Source organism: Marmota flaviventris, chromosome 19, assembly GCF_047511675.1.
Source record: "Marmota flaviventris isolate mMarFla1 chromosome 19, mMarFla1.hap1, whole genome shotgun sequence".
Classification (NCBI taxonomy): domain Eukaryota; kingdom Metazoa; phylum Chordata; class Mammalia; order Rodentia; family Sciuridae; genus Marmota; species Marmota flaviventris.
The window spans coordinates 15,503,862-15,524,907 of NC_092516.1; the positions used below are offsets into that span (position 1 = coordinate 15,503,862).

At 44.8% G+C, this 21,046-nt stretch overlaps 1 protein-coding gene across 4 annotated transcripts in view; it reads left to right on the forward strand.

The window, feature by feature from the left end:
• The window catches only part of Eef2k (eukaryotic elongation factor 2 kinase), a 59,442-nt gene that overhangs the window by 10,355 nt on the left and 28,041 nt on the right, over positions 1-21,046 (forward strand). For all 4 annotated transcript variants that reach the window (XM_027948680.3, XM_071605750.1, XM_071605749.1 and 1 more), the window contains exons 2-6: positions 444-765; positions 13,641-13,741; positions 15,955-16,015; positions 18,296-18,333; positions 18,955-19,126. In XM_027948680.3, the coding sequence (XP_027804481.3) occupies positions 520-765; positions 13,641-13,741; positions 15,955-16,015; positions 18,296-18,333; positions 18,955-19,126 (618 nt within the window). In that variant the 5' untranslated portion in view covers positions 444-519. The remainder of the gene's footprint in view (positions 1-443; positions 766-13,640; positions 13,742-15,954; positions 16,016-18,295; positions 18,334-18,954; positions 19,127-21,046) is intronic.

Here is a 21,046-nt window from a genome sequence, read left to right on the forward strand (position 1 = left end):
GTTTGACTGTTCACAGAAAGAAATCTCTGTCCCTGGAGCATAGCCAAGGCCGAGGAGAAGTGGGCCTGGGGCCAGGGAACCGCAGTCCTTAGAGCCTTAATAAGGCATTGGATCTTTTTTATGAATACAAAGAGAAGTTGCTGGAGGGCGTTAAGCAGAGGAGGGACTTGATCTAATTAATGCTCTAAAAGGATCACTCTGGGTGCTTAAGATGCAGTTCTCATTCCCCCATTTCCAAGTGCTAGAGTTCTTAGAAGCAGAATTACTGGGCTGACAAGTTTGGACATCCATGGTGTTCCTGGATGCTGCCAGCTGCCTCCCCAAAATATACCTCTAGGTTTTGCTCCTTGCCATGGCCAGCAGCATGCATGCAGGGTGACGTGCCCAGCCCGCTCTGCTCCTGGATACCAGCACCCACCCTTGGGCTCTTGCTTCTCTTGCAGGACCTTTGCTGCTGCCTTGGTCCAGTAACTCTGGCTCTACCGTGCACTCCTTGGATAAAACGGGTACCCCTGGAAAATGGCAGATGAAGACCTCATCTTCCGCCTGGAAGGCGTTGATGGTGGCCGATCCTCCAGGGCTGGCCACGACGGAGAATCTGAAGCAGACAGCGATGATGATGAAGGCTATTTCATCTGCCCCATCACCGAGGACCCCGGGTCCAACCACAATGGCAATGCTAAGGTTAATAACTACTACAGCAACCTAAAGAAAAGTCAGCAGAACGGCTCCAGTGGGTCCCCAGCCAGCTCCTTCCACTTCAAGGTGAGCAAACTACCTCTTCCACCTTCTGGAACCCAGCCTGCCTGCCCCAGGGGATGGGTCGTCGCTGAGGTCCTTGGTTGGGTTCTTCCCAGGTTCCAAGCCCTGGCTGATGTTCTCAATTCTGGATCATAGGATTTGCCTGTTGAGAGATTCTGTTGGCTTAAAACCAGCTTCATCACCTTAGAGTAGCGTTTTTAATATAGTTCTTCAGGACCCAAAACACGTGTATAAAAATATTTTTGAGTCTTGCTAACCTTTTTTTTTTTTTAATGGAATAAAACAGAATAAAATAGAAAATATCAGAGAGCATTGCACATTGTAAAGATCTCGTTTTCTGAACACAAGCATGTACACATTCATGCACATAAACTTGGTGAATGTATCAATTGCTCATGCTCAGAATACCAAATTTTTTTTTAAAGAAATGGAGCAAAACAAAACAGAATAGAAAGCATTAGCCCTGCAAAGTGTAAATATTTTGTGGTACATCTGTACATAGATCTTTTTTTTTTTTTTTTTGGTACCAGGGATTGCACTCTGGGGCACTTGACCACTGAGCCTCATCCCCAGCCCTATTTTGTATTTTATTTAGACACAGGGTCTCACTGAGTTGTTTAGGGCCTCACTTTTTGCTGAGGCTGGCTTTGAAGTCACGATCCTCCTGCCTCTGCCTCCCAACTGCTGGGATTACAGGTGTGCGCCACTGCGCCTGGCCCAGATTGTACATATTTCTTGATACGTACACCCTTATCCTCAGAGGTATGTTCCAAGACCCTCAGTGGATGTATGAAACCACAAATGGTCCTTAACCCTACATAGGCTGTTCATTCCTTTATGCACATACACATGGTAAAGATTAATCTGTAAATAGGTACAAAGAAGATTAACAACAGGAGCTGGGGTTGTGGCTCAGTGGTAGAGCGCTTGCCTAGCAAGTGTGTGGCACTGGGGTTCAATCCTCAGCACCACATAAAAGTAAATAAATAAAATAAAGGTATTGTGTCTATCTACAACTAAAAAAAATAAAAGTAACAGCAATAGCCAATAATAAAATAGAGCAAGTTTAACAATATAGTATAATCAAAGTTATGTGCATGTGGTCTCTCTCTCTCAAAATATAGTATTGTACTATGCATGAGGATAGGATGCTGTATTAGCCATCACACGTGGGGGTCTACCAGACACACCTCCTACCCCCCACCTCCCCACACACAAATGTTGGTTATTGATTAGCCTCTGATGATGTACCCATTGTTAATATTTTTAAGAATTTATTTAACCAGATGCTTTTATTGAAAACCATTGGGTAGTGCAAGATTAAGCACTGGATTACATCAATTAATTAATCCAGCATTTATATATTAATATGTTTATTTATCTATTTGATGGGGATTGAACTCAGGGGTGCCTAACCACTGAGCCACATCCCCAACCCTCTTTATTTTTTGTTTGAGACAAGGTCTCGCTAAGTTGCTGAGGCTGGCTTTGAATTTGCCATCTTCCTGCCTCAGCCTCCAGAGTTACTGGGATTATAGGCATGCACCACCATACCTGGCTAAACTTGCACTTATTGGTTGCCTATTTATGTATCTGTCACTAGGCTGTGTATTGAGTACAAAGAGATTAACAATTTTCTGCAGACTTTTAAGAGTCTGTCTACATTTATCTAGCACAAGCATTGAAGTAAAAAAAAAAAAGTATAAGCCTTTAGAAATATAAGTATAAGCTACTTAGAAACATATCTTAGGAGCATGAAAAAAATTATCTTGTTTAACATTTACAGCCATCCTATGGGGTTTTGACTGAAGAATAGAATAAATTCTTGCTAATCATTGTTTTTGAAACAACACCTAATATACATTGCACTATAGGTGCTTAATAAATGTGATTTATCTTTCTGTTCCCACATTTTAGCTTATAGCCCTACCAATGGATCACTGCCTGTGAAAATTAATGGTTTTTAAGTTCTTCCTACGGGCTGGGGGTGCAGCTCAGAGGTAGAGCACTTGCCTAGCACGTATAGGCTCTGGGGTTCATTCCCAGCACTAGCACACACACAAAAAAAAAAAAAGAAAAGAAAAAGAAAAAGGAAAAAAAACCTTTCCACAAATTCTCAAATATCTTCTACATTTGTCCAAGTTTGTGTTAAATATTTTAATATCACCCCTGCATATGTGTGGGTACTGGGACATTGTGTAAGATATTCTTATGTTGATCATGGTCAAAAAAGCTGGGGCTTAGAGTTCTTCTGGATTGAGGAAAATGGTATTTATTTTATTAGGGATTTCTGTTCACATATGCAAAACTGGAATAAAGTGGGGGTGGGGGTGCAAGGCAAACATTATTGGACATTGTGTAATAATGTCCAATTATTTAAATAATGCAATACTGTTGGGCTGGGGATATAGCTTAGTTGGCAAAGTGCTTGCCTCGCATACATAGGCCCTGAGTTCAGTCCCCAGCACCACACACATCAAAAAAAAAAAAAAAAATCATTACTGTTATCCTCATGTAACTTAATCTACAAACAGTATCTATTAGCACATTAAGTACCACTTCAGGATTTGCAATTTAAAGCATTCTTCTATAACTTCAGAATTAGTCTGTTTTTAGAATATTAATAATTTTAGTTCTTGCAGACACTGGGGTAAATTTTTCCTTTTAGGGCCAGAGTTCTGGCTTAAGTCACCCTAGGGCAGACAGCTCCAGAAATAGCCTGTCTCCTCTGGGGTTGGGGCCCCCTGAAGGGCAGGTTGCTGTTCATCCTGTTTCCCATTCTAAGGCCGGCCCAGTCCCTCAGGAAGGGCAGCGGGAAGGCGTGTCCAGATAGCTCAAACTCTAAATGCGCACCCAGAGGGGCCCATCCTCCTAACAGAATGATGAATTTACATTAAAAGGAAGATGTGCCTCCGTAGGATTAGACTTAAAAACAATACCTATACGTATTTCAGGGGCCGAGGGAGTGGCTCAGGGGTCTAGCTTTTGCCCAGCACTCCTGAGACCCTGGGCTCAATCCTAACATCATAAAAATAAAATAAAATAAAAATCTTTGAAAAGCCTTTGGCACAGTGCTGATCCATAGTAGAGATGATAAAATCATAGCTATTTAAACATTTCAAAAATTTTTATGGTTGCTGGAGATCAACCCAGGGCCTCACATATGCTAAGCATTCTCTACACTGAGCTATAGCCTCAGCCCCTAGCTATTTTTTTAAAATATGTTGTTAAGTACAAAGACAAGTTGAAATTGTAATCTCATTTTTATTCAAAAATAGTATTAGTGTTTGTGTAGCAACAATTATTTAGAAGAGGAATTTGCATCCAACCTTTAATGGTGATTGTCTCTGGGAGACAGGGTGCCACTAAGAGGGATTTTTGATTATTTTGCATATATATATATATATGTAATGTGTGTGTGTGTGTGTGTTTGCTATTGGGGATTGAACCCTGGGCCTTTTACCACTCAGCTACATCCCTAGCCCTATTTATTTTTTTATTTTGAAACAAGATCTTGCTAAATTGCTTAGGGCCTTGCTAAGTTGCTGAGGCTGGTCTTGAACTTGCAATCCTTCGGCCTCAGGATCCAGGCGTGCTCCACTGAGCCTGGCACCCTTCCTAGCTCTTCTCCACAGATTCCTCAGGGCTCTTAGCAGATCTCTGGGTGCATCTGACATTCTCTGATGTTGTTCTTTATGAGTCAGCCCCCACCTGAAGGCGAGGGGATGTATCCTGCTGTTCCCTGGACTCTGGTACAGAGGTCACTTGGTAAGAAGTTTGACCACCTGTGGACGGATGTAGCCCTCCACCGTCCACTCTTCTAGCTCATCCCGAGCAGGCTCTGTTGCCAGTGGTGACTTCAGAGGGAGACAACAGCCCAGTTTTCCAAACCTCGTTCTTCTGGCACCCAACATATCTAATGTGCTTTTTAAAAAATTCCTGTTGACATGGTAACCTGGGTTGTTTAGCTAAAATGGCCACCTGGCCTTCCTCCAAGGAGCACCACCCAGCAGGTACTGGGTGTGTACTAAGAAAGGTCAGGTACTGTCTTTGTCAAGGCCCAGGTTCCCCTGGGGATGTGGCAGAATATCAATGGATTGGGCAGCTAACTGGAGGATGTTCATCATAACGTGGGAAAGTGCTCCTGCTCTGGAATTACATTTAAAAAGCACAGTATGGAGTAGGATTATAGCTCCCTAACACACACACACACACACACACACACATACATGCCTGGGAGGAAGCTCATAACTCACCAACAGGATTGCCTCTGGAGAGGACCTTCCACTTCTGTCTTTTCCACATTTTTCTAAAATAAGCCAATGTAGCATATATGTGTGTGTGTGTTTTTTTTTTTAGAGAGAGAGAGAATTTTTTTAATATTTATTTTTTAGTTTTCAACGGACACAACATCTTTGTTGGTATGTGGGGCTGAGGATCGAATCCGGGCCCCACGCATGCCAGGCGAGCGCGCTACCACTTGAGCCACATGCCCAGCCCAACATATATATGTTTTTAATTTTCCAATCAAGTGAGAAATTCTCTTTTAAAATGTTTTGCTCTTCTGAGAACATCTTGGGGAGGTCATTCCACATCAGCACAAGTAGAGCACTCCTTTTTAAAACAATTTTTGTGCACTCATACGGTGCGATGCTACATCGCGTACAACCAGAGAAATGAAAAGTTGTGCTGCAGTTGTGGACAGTGACTCAAAATGCATTCTGCTCCCATGCATACCTAACTAAAATAAATAAATTTAAAAATATCTTAGTTCACTGCATTTATATTTCATCAAATGATATGCATGGATTTATTCATTCATCTCTCCTCGAGGGGCTTTTCTTGGTGTAAGTGCTGGTTGTAGAACCCAGGGCCTGGCACCTTCTAGGTAAGTTTCTGTACCCCTGAGCTGCACCTCATGGTGCTTGAGGAATATTTTAATTGTATTTTCTAACCTTGTTATGAATAACGTAGTAATAAATATCCTATGTGTTATAAAGGCAAGCTTTAAAAATGCATATATTTTATAATCTGTAAGTAATATATGAACAAAATAAAACAAACTCAGTGTAAGTGGGACTTGTAAAACTAGGCCTCCCACCACTGCGCCCTGGGCTGTGTCCTTCCAGAAGGTTCCTTGCATACACAAGCATGGGGCCTCCTTTTTGGGATTTTCACAGCGAGGTTACAAACCTGTTCCACAACCTCCAGGCCTCCTCCCACGTTGGCCCTCAGGACGGAGCCAAATGAACTACAACCAGCTTAACCCCTGCGCTGCATCGTCGGGAGGGTGGGCCTGCTGAACATGCACAGAGATCCCTAGATGACTGGCACTTTGCCAAAGAGTCAAGCCCAGCCTCTGAGAACTTGAGCCTGGGAAATACATGGTGGGACACTGTTTGAACCCAGGCAGTCTTGCTACCTAGCTGATGCTCTTCGTAACTGCAGTTTGCTGTCTTGTATGATTGTGGTTATTTTCTTTGCTGTTTTATTGTAGTTTTTTTTTTCAATGCCAGGGATTCCTCATGTTCATGTTTTTTTGTTTTTAGCAGCTGAATATCATTTCATGGGAAGACAGTGCTTCGTTGTGCCCAGGCAGGGATGCACTTGCCAGAGAACTCCCCAGGAGTACAGTGGCCGGGGCAAAATGTTTGTGGGTTTAGACTCAGCTGGGCACTGCTGGTTGTCTTTCACAGAGATTGCCCTGGCATACGTGCCCCTCCATGCATGGGCACCTGCTCCCCAAGCTCTTGCCAACCGTGATCACACTCATGCTTGGAACCCCTGGAGGGTGGCTCTAACAGCCTGGCCAGAGAACAGCAATCACCCTAGAATGGGATAGAGGATTAGCGTCTGGTGACTCACTGGGCAGAGAGGTGTCCCTGCCACAGAGCCCCCAGGAGGCCCTGCCCTGGTAGCCTGAGGCCTCAGCTATTCCCAGTGACCACAGAAGTAACCCAGAGGCGGTCAACATGTTCTGTGCTCTGGAAATTCAGAGTTGGGAAGTTAAACCTAGGCATCCTGAGTCCCAGATTAAAAAATTAACCTGGCATAGGTCAAGAAGCTACCTTGTCATCTGGTGTCTGGAGAATAGCAGGTTCTGAGGCTCGAGCCTGGCTGGGGGGGAATCACCTTCCTAAATGATGTGCATGTGCTAATAGGTGGAAATGTGCTGGGGGTATTTATTAATAAGGGTTCCCCTTTTTATTTTATTTAAAAATTTTTCTAGCAGCCCTGTTGAAATACATTTCACTTACCATACAATTTACCCACCTAAAATGTACAATTCAGTGGCTTTTAGTATATTCATGAAATTATGCACTCATCACCAAACACCAAGAAGAAACCCCTGTGCCCCTTAGTAATTACCATCCTAACATCTGCATTCTGCCCAGCCCTAGATAACCACAGTCTACTTTCTATCTCTATGGATTTGCCTTTTCTGGACATATGGGATACATAGTCATATAATAAGTGGTCTTTTGTGTCTGTCTTTTCTCACTTAGCATAATGTTTTCAGAATCTGAGAACAAGGAAATCCAGGGCTTCATTCCTTTTTATTGCTGAATATTATTCCATTGTATGAATACACTGCATTTTAAAAATCCATCCACGATGGACCTTTTTATGCATTATTACGAATGACCCTGCTATCGTATGAACATGTTCTCATTTCTCTGGGTGGATACTGAGGAGTGGAAATGCTAGGTCACAGTCAGACTCTGTGTTCTGACCCTGAGGCTTTTTACAAAAGAGCTCATCTGGGGCGTGGCTGGTTTGGGTTGGAGTCCTGGATCTGCCAAATTTGGCTACTGTCGGTCTTTTGGCAAGAAACCTCCTTTGCTTTCAGGGAACAATCCTACCTGCCCATCTGCCCTCACAAGTGGCTCTGAGGTGCAGGCACGATGCTGTCAGACAAGGGCTTCCAAGAGGCAAGGACATTGGCTAGGGAATGTTGCTTTGATTATTATTTCCATCTTTCCCTTCCTCTCTAGACTTCAGCTGGTTGCAGGAGATCCTTTGCAGCTACTCTTTGCAACAGAGAGATTTCTGTAGGATTTTTGTTGTTGTTGTTATTGTTAGTTTCCTTGGTACCATATAAAAATAAACAAATAAATAAAGTTTAGTTTCTTTCTTTTTTTTTTTTTTTTTTTTTTGGTGTGGTGCTGGGGATTGAACCCAGGACCTGTACATGTACATGCAAGCACTCTACCTGCTGAGCTGTCTCCCCAGCCCTGGTTAGTTTCTTTTACAGTTATTTTCTTTATTGATTATAGACATACTCCATGTTCCTTACAGAAAATAATGAAAGGGCAGATATAATTGCTACTTAGGTCTTAGTATCAGGCTTTTCTATATTTCAGTACACATATAGAACAAATAATTAAACCTGACTTTTAATTACTATCGTAGGATCATGCTAGATATGCTTTTCAGCAACCCGTTTTTCTTTAGCAAACAGTAGATCATCATATCTTCCACATCAGTAAATGTGGATTTTTTAAAAACATTTATTTTTTAGTTGTAGGTTGACACAACACCTTTATTTTTCTTATGTGGTGCTGACGATTGAACCCAGTGCCTCACACATGCTAGGCAAGCGCTCTACCTTTGAGCTACAGCCCTAGCCCAAATACGGATTTAAAAAAAAAAAAATTTATTTGCATGTGTGTGTGTGTTACTGGGGATTGAACCCAGGGGCACTCTACCACTCCCCTGAGCTATATCCCCAGCCCTTTTTACTTTTTTTAAATTTAGAGACAGGGTCTTTCTAAATTGTTGAGGCTGACCTCAAACTTGTAATCCTCCTGCCTCAGCATCCCTAATAGCTGGGATTACAGGTGTCCACCCTTGTGCTGTCATGTTTTTTTGATGGTTTCATGACAGTCCATTGTATGAACATATTGTAGTTTTTTGAAGAATTGCCTCTTGGGCTGGGGCTACAGGTCAGTACGCTTGCTTAGCATGTGTGAGGCACTGGGTTCCATCCTTGGTACCACATAAAAATGAACAAATAAAGGCATTCCGTCCATCTACAACTACAAAAAAAAAAAAAAAAAAAAAAAAAAAAAACACTTGTGGGGCTAAGATAGGAAGATTGTGAGTTCAAAGCCAGCCTGAGCAACTTAGTGAGACACTTGCAACTCAATGAGACCCTGTCTCTAAATAAAATATTTACAAAAGGGCTGGGGATGTGGTTCAGTGGTTAAGCACCCCTGAGTTTAATTTCCAGTACCAAAATAATAATAATAATAATAACTCCACAAATAACTGCCTCTTGTGGGCTACTTGGGCTGTTTCCTTATTTTCTTTTTTGTTTCTTGTTCCTGCATGCAGTGCTGGGTTCCCCTGAGAGCTGACAAAACCTCTGGGTCCACATGGCACAGTGTGAGGCAGCCACACAGCACGGTGGGCCTCCTCCCACCCCAGAGCTTGGCCGTGGTTCCTCACTTCTTCCGGCTTCTCTCATTTTCTTGTTAAGTTTGGTGCAAGCCTATTTCTATCCTCCAGGAGGGAAGCAGGGTCAGGCTGACTCAGAACTGGATTTCTTGGAATCTACAGAAGTAACATTGGGTCAGAACACCCACTTGTGAATGTCCCAGCTGACACTTCAAGGAGGTGTCACTGAGCCACTGGCTGCTAAAGACCTAGAGGCCTTGATTTCTGTGTCAGTGGTAATACGATAGGAACACAAAATGGCAAAGCAACAATACCATCCCACATGCCAAGAAAAACTGCAAACGTCTCACCTGCTCATCTGGCCTCACTCCCTGCCTCCTCCAGGAAATATCCTGGTGTTAGTTTTAGTATTAAATTTTCATTTTTTATTTTTGTTTCTGTATCTTCAGGCTTTGAAGAACCAAAGCCTTTCTGTTCTACAGCCAGGGTTTTATTTTACTTCTTAAGAAACACCCTCAGCCCCTCCTTCTACGTGAGATTAATCAGCCACTCATCAGTGTGGGAATCTTTGGAATGAGAGCATATTCTACTCTTAGGAATCATCTAACTGCTGTGGATGCAGCTCAATGGTAGAGTACTTGCCTAGCATGTGTGAGGCCCTGGGTTCCAGCCCCAGCAACACACACACACACACACACACACATACACACACACACCCAATCATCTAATCCAGGGATTTTTGTTGCTTATTTATTTTACACATGCAATACCTAGAAACATTTCATTGTGAAGGTAAAGCTAAAGTTTCCTTGATTGACCTCTTATTTTCTTCTATGTTCAGAGATAGCCTGTATGTCACTTTGGTGTAAATCTTTTTAGAAATTTTTTTTTAATGCATTTATGTATATAAATATACATGCACCAAGGGCTGGGGTTGTGGTGGAGCGCTCGCCTAGCAAGTGCAGGGTCCTGGGTTCGATCCCCAGCACCACATAAAAATAAATAAATAAAGGTATTGTGTCCACCTACAACTAAAAAATAAATGTTAAAAAAATAAATATACATGCACCTAGACACACACAATCTTAGGAAATCCTTAGCAAATACCTTCCGGTTTCCTCCACCAGAAAATGGTGAGATACTGTTTGTTATTCTGCATCTTGTCTTTTCCGCCTAAGCCATAGGTCTTAGGAATCATCTATGTTGGCACCTTCTTCTTTGTAGTGGCTGTGTATGAGAGTAACCATCATGCTATGGGTGAGCAGGTGCTTTGCCCTTGACTATGAGAGCATTGACAGCCCTTGGCTGACTTACCCGGATGCACCTGGGTAGGTGCTAGAAATGGCTGGGCCACAGGTTAGTGCAAGAGAAGGTCCGTAGCCATTGCCAGATGGCTCTCAAAGGTACCAGTACCTCTTCTGCCCCATTCAGCTCAGGTGGGGGTCACCTCTAATGAGCATTGCTACCTCAGGAGCCAGTTTCTCAAAGGAGCAAGGCAGCGTGCCCACCCCAGGTTCAGGGACTACAAAAGGCTTGGCCACCAGAAGTCCAAACCTGCTTCTTCCTGCTCTGTAAACAAGGGTGTCGAGGTTCCACTGTACTGGTCTATAGTGGTAAAAGCAGACCCAAGGACCCGGATGTTAGTACAAGACTTTTATATTGTGCTTAAAAAAAGAAAGAAAAGAAAAGTCAACTGCATTAAATCCACCCATCGCCAATGGCATGATTTTGTGGGTTTGGGAAACAAGGTGATTTTGACCCTATAAAATACCACACCCTCTAATGGTGAAATACTTTCTTCCTTGACTGGTTTATTGGTTGGTGCCCTGCCATCCAGCCAGGTGATTTCTGGAGATAATCCTCCCTGATGGGACAGCCTCTGTGGCAGTTATCATCTGAGGCCCAGAGAGCTCTGTGTCTCTGGCAGAGATCAGGATATCTGGATAGACAGACTGAGAAGGATGTCCTGCTGACTTCTCAGACTGACAGGCAGGGGTCAAAGGCTGGCCTGGCCTTTTTGAGCACCTGGAAGATGAGAGGTGACTGTGGCACTTTTTTATTTTTATATTTTATTTGCAGTGCTGGGATTGAACCCAGGGCTTGCTCATGCTAGACAAGTGCCCTACCACCAAGCCACACCCTCAGCCCTGTGGTACTTTTTTTTTAAAGTATAGGGATCGAAATTCAGAAAATGCTTTTAAGATGTAAAAATGTCTGCTGTGGGGTCATTTATAACAGGGAAAAAAATCAGCAACCAGTTCAAAGTCTAACAAAGAAAAATAGGGGTGTAGTTAAGTCAATAACAATAAACTCGACCGATTATTATTCTACTCTTAAAACAGGCTGCAAACTGATTTGTCAATTTCACAATTACTTGATATAATAATGTTCATGAGAAATTTAAGTGACTTTTCATGGAGTGTAATTTTTTGTTGTTGTTGTTGTTACTGGGGAATAAACCCAGGAGCACTCAACTACTGAGCCACATCCCCAGCCCTTTTTTGTATTTTATTTAGAGACAGGGTCTTGCTGAATTGCTTACGGTCTTGCTATGTTGCTAAGGCTGGCTTGTGATCTTCCTGCTTCAGCCTCCCAAGCTGTTGGGATTATAGGCATGCTCCACCATGCCTAGTTTCTCACGGAATATAATTTTACAAGAGCTTTTTTGGAAGAGAACTGGACAATTTACATATATATATATATATATATATATATATATATATATATATATATTTGTTATTGTTGTTGTTTTGTTTTTTTAAAGTGCTGGGAATTTAACCCAGGGCCTCACACACGCTGCACCACTGAGTTATACCCTGCAACTCCCAGATGTTAAATGTGATCCAGAAATTACATTAAAAAAAAAAAAAGTCCTACTAAGATCTTGCATGAACGTGCAGAAGTTTAGAAACAAGCATGTTCACTTCAGTGCTGTTTGTACTAGGACATCTTGGAGAGAATCCAAGTACCCATCCACTGGAGATTAGACAAATACCTTAGGGGACATGTACACAGTTATATATCCTACAGTCCTGGAAAGGTCAACCAGGCAGTCTGTGCACATGACGTAGAAAGCCATCCAAGGTCCCACGTGAACTGGGGGAAGTAAGACGCAGAACATGCCAAGTGCAGCCCCGTGGCTCCTAAATACAGGTTTCTGTTGACAAGGCAGAGGAAAAACTTGCAGAGTGGCTGCATCAGCTGTCAGCTAGCTGTGGTTTTCAAAGGCAGGGGGCGTGGTTAGGGAGGACTTCCACTTTCTAGTTCAGAGTTCCATAGTGCTTACAGTTTTTACTCAAAGCAAACCATCCCTTTGGAATCAAGCCAAACAATCAAGGTCACTGATTCCAGTCTTCCTAAAAATGAAGAGTGCATGGTGCAGCCCTGTCTGGGCTGGAGTCCCTGAGAAGCCAGAGCCCTGCAGAGGCTGGCCAGGGTGGCCGAGGGATCCTAGTGGGGGCCTGGGGAGGCCTGGGATAGCTGCTCCTCACATTCCCTCCCATCTTGGAGCTGCTGTGGCCCACCACGACAAAACAACGTCCGGTCCACCATCTAGTCTCCGCCCCATGGCTCAGCCTCTGGCCTAGAAAGGAGTTTTGGTCTCACTGATTCTGGAGAGACCAAAGGAAGAGATTCAGGTTCTTCAGGAAGAGAGAAGAGAGTTGCTACCCACCATGGGTGTTAGAGTTCATTTGGGACAAGGTTTTGTTTGTTTGTTTGTTTGGCATTTTGGGTTTGCTTTTTGGTGCTACGTATTGAACCCTGGTCCTTACTCATGCTAAGCCTATGCTCTTCCACCAAGCTACACCCCCACCTTCCAGATAAAATGGGCTTTTTGAAACAAGAATGGGATTATACCAAGTCTTAGCCTGTTTTCTGTTGCTATAACAAAATAACTGAGGCCAGATAATTTATAAAGAACAGATTTAGGGGCTGGGGATGTGGCTCAAGCGGTAGCGCGCTCGCCTGGCGTGCGTGCGGCCCGGGTTCGGTCCTCAGCACCACATACAAAGAAAGATGTTGTGTCCGCCGAAAACTAAAAAATAAATATTAAAATTCTCTCTCTGTCTCTCTTTAAAAAAAAAAAAAAAAGAACAGATTTATTTGCCTTACAGTTCTGATGGCTGGCAAGTCCAAGAGCAAGGCACCAGCATCTGGTGAGGGCATTTTGGGCTGCATCATAACATGGCATGGTGTCTTCTTTTTTTCTGCAGCGCTGGGAATGAACCCAGGGTCTTACTCATGCTAGGTGAGCACTCTGCTACTGAGCTGCACCCCCAGCCTGGTACCTTATTTTCATTCTCAACTTTCTGGCTATAAGTGAAAAGGTGTATAATTAAAAGAGGTGTCACTCTGTCCACAAGAACGTGAGAATAAATAGGGTCTCTTGGGGACTGTTCCTCCCCAGGGGAAATGGCACGGGGAGAGGAGGCTGGGCCACTCCTGGACTGAGCCTCATGTTTCCTTACCTTCTGCAGGAAGCCTGGAAGCATGCGATCGAGAAAGCCAAGCACATGCCCGACCCCTGGGCCGAGTTCCACCTTGAGGACGTTGCCACCGAACATGCTACTCGCCACAGGTCAGCGGCTTGTCTGGGGAGTTCTGAGATCCAGGGGTCTAGGGAGGTCCTGTCAGGGAGGCCCAAGTACCCTTGGAGTCAAAGAGAAGAGAGTAACTCAGGTCAAGCACCCCAAATCTGGAAGCCCAAGTTTCAGCTTTTGGAGCATTTTAGATTACCAACCAGTGAAGTCTAAGCAAATATTCCAGAATCCAAAGAAATCCGAAACCTGGAATGTTTCGGGCCCCATGCATTTTGGATAAGGGGTACTCAACTTTTAATAACTGTGGACAATATTTGAGTGTTTGTGCATGCGGCAGGCACTACGCATTATCTCACTGAGTCCTTCTTAGAGTCCCACAGGGTACGTTTTAGGCAGATGAGGCTGAGCTATGCTGCAGTAACAAATAACCCAAGGGTTTCATGCAACAAAGTGTATTTCTTACATGTTGTGAAGTGGGGTGAAAGTTGAGGCCTCTTCGGAGCAGCTTGGGGATCCAGGTTACTTCCACCTTGTGGCTCCATCTTCTCAACATGTGACCCCACAATTGCCACCAAAGGGAAGGATAGCATCGAGGAAGCACGGTAGCTTTTCGATGCCTGCCTTGACCCAGGAAGTAGCCTCCGTTTCTATGCATTTCAATAGCGAGATCTAGTGGCTGGGCCCCACCTCTTCCCCCGTCCTGCAGTACTACCTTCTCCCTCATGAAACCCTCCTCATGGGGTGGGTGCAGGGCAGACTAGCAGGGCAGGTACAGGCTTTGCTCCTTTCCTGCAAGAGCACTGTGGTAGCTGGCTGGTGACACACAGCTTCCAGGCTGAGGACACTCGGTCACCAGAGAGGCCCTGGGAATTACCAGCCTGGGAAATTTGGACATGTGCTGGGCCGGCTGTGTCTCCAAGCTCAGGCCAAAATGTTTATTTCCTAATTAAAGTAGCCAACTTCATTTGCCCTGGTTGCCCCGGGGTAGGAGGCCATGCCTAGAATCTCTGGAGATTTCTAAACCGGAGGCTTCCTTCTCTGTTCCTGGGTTTTCATGAGTTCGGGTGCAAGCTGGTCCTTTACTGGGACAGATTTCCTGTCCATGTGGGTTGTACCCAGGCTGGTTGACAGTAGGGTTCTTACTTGAACCAACCTGCGTTTGAATCCTGGAATCTCTGGCAGAAACTTTGCCTCTCCCAGCTTCAGTTTTCCCATCTGGAAAATGGGTGCAATAACTAGTAGTCTCAAGGTGACTGTGAAGGTTGAGTGAAGTGGAGTGAGGTGGATCGTGGAAGCTCAGTGAACTTGGAGCCCTCTGACCTTTATGATATTTAGTGGCTGTGAGTCAGTAAAACCCTTACCAAGTCATATGCTTCCCCTGCCCCAGTCCCTGGGTTCCTCTCGTTCGCAGGCGAGGGAGGATTATTTTCAGTACCTTCATCTCTATCTAGTAATAAAGCAGTCATCGCTGTTATTTATTGAGCACTGTATTGCCAGGGGCTGGTTGCAAGCAAGTTTGCAGCTGTGAAAAGCCCTCCTCCTGGGGCCTGGGAGTTCCCTGCCAGGTCTCTGCTTGTTTTTCCTTGCAGAGGTTTCAGGCTCTGAGAAACCTGTTCTCACCAGGGCGGGGAGTGCCCTAGAGTCTGCCTGAGCTGCGGAGTGGGCCAAGAGAGGCATCAAGCAGATCTTGGAACACCTTGGTGCAGGGGAGGTGTTAGATGTTAGCGATCTACTGAGCTGAGGCGCTTCCCACCAGACAAACCTGTTTGGGGCCTACCCAGGCCCAGGGTCAGATGTGCTCTGGGAAAGAGGATTCCTAGGAGGGAAGAGACAGAATGTTCCAGAACCTTCTCCATCTCTCTCTACCTTGGGCATGAACCCAGCAGCCTCTTTCCTGGCTAGACTTGGAGCTAGGACCTTCCCCTTCCCCTCCCTGCTCATGAACAGTCTTTCTTGTGAAATAATCCCATCTTCCTGGGCTGGGCCTGGCTCAGATGTGTGGTGAGGTGGAGAACACTGATGCCTCTCCCCAGGGATGTTCTGTTACATACACAAGGATATTTCTGCATTCACCAGACGTGCATTTAAATATCCACCACACCAGGCCCCATCAGGGATGACCCACGAGGTCAGCAGGGCCTGTGGGCCAAGGAAGGGAGAGGCCTAGGTCATGGGGGGCCCAGACTTTAGCCAGTTAGAGACAGGATCACGTTTTGATTTTGCCTTCTGAGATGGGCACTGGTCTCTGCAGGTACAACGCTGTCACTGGGGAGTGGCTGGAAGATGACGTTCTGATCAAGATGGCATCTCAGGTGAACTGGGTCCTGGGCTCCGAGGAGACAAGCCTGAGTGGGGACTTCCTCCAGCCAACCTCAATCCCTGTACTCTCCCCTCCACTCCGGCTTCATTTGATTTTTTGAACCTTGGGAATTCTTTATGTGGTAGTTTGCGTAGTGTGCCTTTAAAAAATAGATTTATTGAAGTATCATTTGTATGCCAACAATTTGCCCATTTAAAGTACATAGGGCTGGGGATATAGTTCAGTCTTGGTAGAGTGCTTGCCTCGCATGTGCAAGGCCCTGAGTTCAATCCCCAGCACCACAAAAAATAAAAAATAAAATAAAAAAAAAACCTATCTATCTATCTATCTATCTATCTATCTATCTATCTATTTATCTATCAGTGCCGGGTGTGGCGGCACATGCCTGTGATCCCAGTGGCTCGAGAGCCTGAGGCAGGAGTATTGGGAGTTCAAAGCCAGCCTCAGCAACTTAGCGAGGCCCTAGACAACTCAGTGAGACCCTATGTCTAAATAACATACAAAAAATGGCTGGGGATGTGGCTCAGTGGTAAAGTGCCCCTGGGTTCAATCCCCTGTAACACACACACACACACACACACACAAAAGGAGTTTAAAGTATAAAGTTCAATTGTTCTTAGTGTATTTACAGGGTTATGCAACTCTTACCATTATTAATTCCAGAACATTTTCACCTTCCCTAAACGAAATCCTGTGCCTACCATTGTCACTCCTCATTCCCTCAACTCCTCCCACCCCGGCAACCACGAATCTAACTTCTGTCCCTGTAGATTGGTCCATACTAGACATTTCATATCCTAAGAGACCCTATATCATAAATGACTGTTCTTGCCTAATTAGAACAAATTTAAAAAAGAAAAAGAAAAGACTGTTCTTGGGACTGGGGCTGGGACTCAGTGGTAGAGCACTAGCCTGGCATGTGTGGGTCACTGGGTTTGATTCTCAGCACCACCTATAAATAAATTAATTAAATAAAGGTTCATTGACAACTAAATATATTTTTTTTAAAAAAAGACTGTTCTCAGCACTTTTGCTGAAAATCAGTTAACTGTAAATATATTTATCAGTTCTTAAAAATTGGAGGTCACTACCTATAACTGAGCTATTGAATAAATTCAGAGGGTTGTAACCAGCCTTTTAAAAAGTAGAAAATAGTCTTTCCTGCTTGGTGAGGGTAAGGATCATCTCGGGAAGCTTTTTTTAGCGTAACATGCACAGCTTGGCTGGGGTATAGTTCAGTGGTAGAATATGTGCTCAGCATGCATGAGGCTCTGGGTTGAGTCCCCAGCACCAGAAAGAAAGCTTATAGCTTGATAAATTTTCACAAAGTGAGTGCACAGATCAAGAAATAGAATATAACCAGTGCTTCCAAAAGCCCATCTCATGCTGTTCCCTCCCCGCAAGTATAAGCACTACTCTGATTTCTATCACTCTAAATTAGTCATATATATATAATAACAATAATAATAAATTTTTTTCAGGGCTGGGAATGGAACCCAGGGTTTTGCACATGCTAGGCAAGCACCCTACCACTGAGCTACATCTCCAGCCCCATTTTTCCAGTTTTTACCAATGGAGCCACACTAACTGGGTTCTTTTGAGTATGGCTTCTTTTACTTAACACTTTGCGTTTATTCTCCTTGCTGTATAATATTTCATCAAATGAACAGACCTAGTTGATTTCTTTAGTATATTAGTATATTGTTGATGACATTCATCTTGTTTCCCCTTTTTTGGGAAATAGTATATTAATTAGTTTTCTGTCACTGTAACAAAATACCTGAGATAATCAACTTAAAAGAGAAAAGATTTACTTTGGCTCATGGTTTCAGAATTTTCATTTCATGGTCGCTTGGTCCTATTTCTTTGGGCCTGTGGCAGCACAGTACCTCATGGCTGGAGCATGTGGTGGTGGAGGCTTGTTCACTTCATGATGGCCGGAAGTAAAGAGAGAAAAAAGAGGGGCTGGGGTCCAACTATCTACTTCAAGAGTATCCCTCCAGCGACCTAATTTCCACTCCTAGGCTCTACTTTGTAAAGGTCTTACCACTTCCCAATAGTGTACTCCTCCCTGTCTCTTAGAAACTCCAGGCTGGAAGGCCTATCAGGCTTTGGTGCTGGGGTACAGCAGGGAGGGCTTAAGGATATTCGGATTGAGATGAGGTTCAGGGCATCTGCTGGGTGGGGGGTGTCTCAGGGGACCATCTCCTGCCTCAAGCTTGCTTCTGAGTGGGACATGGGGACTGATAACTCTCTATGTGTTGTCTTTCAGCCATTCGGCCGTGGAGCAATGAGGGAGTGCTTCAGGACGTAAGTGACTCAGCCTGGCGTGTGGGGTTCTGCCCAGACTTGGCCAGGCTCCTTAGACCTAGGAAATTGGGACATTTTCAGCTAATGACTGGAGACAGTGACTTCTGCCTTTTTAAAGCCCACGATCTGCCAGGTGTAGTGGTGCCTGCCTATAATCCCAGTGACTCAGGAGGCTGAGGCAGGAGGATTGCTAGTTTGAGACCAGCCTCAGCAACTTAGGAAGATCCTAAGAAACTTAGCAAGACCCTAAGCAACTTAGCAAGACCCTGTCTCAAAATAAAAAAATTAAAAGGGACAGGGGGTGTAGCTCAGTGGTTAAATGCCTCTGAGTTCAATCTCCAATACCAAAAAAAAAAAGCCTAAGTTCCTCTCCATCTGGTGTGTATTGGACCACACCTTGGACCTGGCTGTGGGGATTGGGCTCCAGGAGAACAGGGTCAAGGAAAGGGGATAGGAGAACTTCAACAGTGACCCTACCCCTCTTCCTAGCTCTTTGAAGTGTGCAGTGGAGTGGGGACGCCCCTCCCACCTCTGCATTTCTGTCTCCAGTTATCCATGTCATGTCAGGTAGGTCCCCAGTGAACCCCAAGGTGCCCAGACAGGCCTCCTCTCTTTCCCCAGGAAGAAGCTCTCCAACTTCTTGCACGCCCAGCAGTGGAAGGGAGCCTCCAACTACGTGGCCAAGCGCTACATCGATCCCGTGGACAGGGACGTGTACTTTGAAGACGTTCGCCTACAGATGGAGGCCAAGCTCTGGGGGGAGGAGTATAATCGGCACAAGCCCCCCAAGCAGGTATGACCCCCTCCCTGCCTCCTTCCCACTCGAGAGCCGAGGGGACAGCATCTGGGGATGGAGGATGGTGGCACTAATAGGGGCCTTTCTTCACCTTCTAATAACAACCCCTATTTGCGGAGCACAGTGAACCACGTACCTGATATGCAGAGAGTCATCTGTTCCTCAAAACCGAGCTCTGAGGTTGTAATGTTTTTAATCCCCATTTCCAGATGGGATCGGTTAAGTATTTTTGGTTGCAAATGATGGAAACTCACTTGACTGGCTTAATTCAAAAAGGGAATTCATTGTTTCATGCACCAGGAAAAAAAAAAATAGTGTCAACTATAGGCGTGGCTGGATCCTGGACCAAAGTGAGGTTATCAGGACTCTTCCCCCATCTCTGGCTGGGTGTTCCCTGTGCTGACAACACTCTCAGGCAGCCTCCAGGGTCACTTTCTGTCTTCTCATCAATCCTGTTAGAATGGCGATACTTACTTTTCCTTAACTTCCAGTGAAAGTCTCAGACTTGGATTTTATTGGTTCTGATGAGGTCAGATGCCTATGCCTGAGCCAATCACAATGACCAAGAGAAAATAATATGCAGACTAGGCCTATTTAAGCCAATCACAATGACCAAGAGAAAAGAATATGCAGATTAGGCCTATTTGAGCCTTGGAACCAGGAAGGTAGGGCATTCCACCCAGGCCACCTGGACAGAGGCTGGAGATGCAGTGGCTTCCAAGAAAAAGCAGGAGGAGTGGGGAATGGACACAGCATTGGCTCCCTGAGGAACTCAGAGCTCAGTGGGGTTAACTGACTTGCCCAGCTAGGTGGGGATGGAGCCACGGCTCAAATCCAGGCCTTCCCACTCTCTGCCAGGGTTGGCCCCTTCACTTGAGACCATTGGGCACTATTGCCTATGGGCACTTAAGGAATCATTGGTTCATGCTCAGCCTTCACTGCTTGAGCACTACTCCTCCGTGTCTCAGAGAGTCACACTTCCAGGCAACCAGCAGAATTTATTGAGCACCTGCTGTCTGCAAAGCCCTTGATTAAGTATACTTGGAGTGGACATAAGAAGTTCCCATTCTCAGTGGCTGTGATCTCCTTAGAATTTGGCTACACGCTGGTCTTGATCTGTCCAATCCTTGCATGGCTAGCTCCTTCTCATAGTTCAGGTCTCAGTTCATGTCTTACCTACTCACCAAGGCCATCTGTGACCACCCTAAATGAAGTCACCCTCTCACCCCCACCACCTCTGCCATGTTATTCTGGTTTATTGTATTTTCTTTTCTTCTGAGCAGTTAGTGCTTTCTGGAAGAGTCTTGTGCATGTAGTTAATATTTTAGTTGCTTTCCTCTGAAGGCAGGGATTTGGGTATCTAGTAAATAGTGATGTGATTGAATTCAGAGAGCGAGATAAGTGTGGTTGTTTGAGCAGGTACTGGCTGTCCACACAACCTGTCCCATTGCCCCTTGCCCAGGGAGCCCTCTGGCCAAGCAAGTGGCCCTACCACAAGCATCCATGTAGAGATAGAGCCATCATGGGAGGTGGGAGCCCTCTGAGGACTGACCTTCCCCTTCTTGCCTCAGCTCTCAGCTTTGGCTTCTGTGACTTCTAAAGCTATTGTCCGCCTATCTGGTGACTCAGCCTCTCTGAACAGTCATTTTCTTGGAAAACCCAGACCTGGTTCCTCCCATGTTGTGGGTGGCACTGAGAGTGGAGGATGCTATGGGTGAGTCTTTATGTAGAAAGATAAAATATATAAGCCACAGGTCTTCCCTACCCACTTTTTAAACTCTATGTGGCATTTATACATTTTCTCCTACATGAAACATTAAACGTATACTTTACGAAATTTCAACACAAACAACAAAATTTCTCATAATTTCCCATTGCAGGGAGAGAACCTCTACAGGTTGGCATAGATGACTAAAC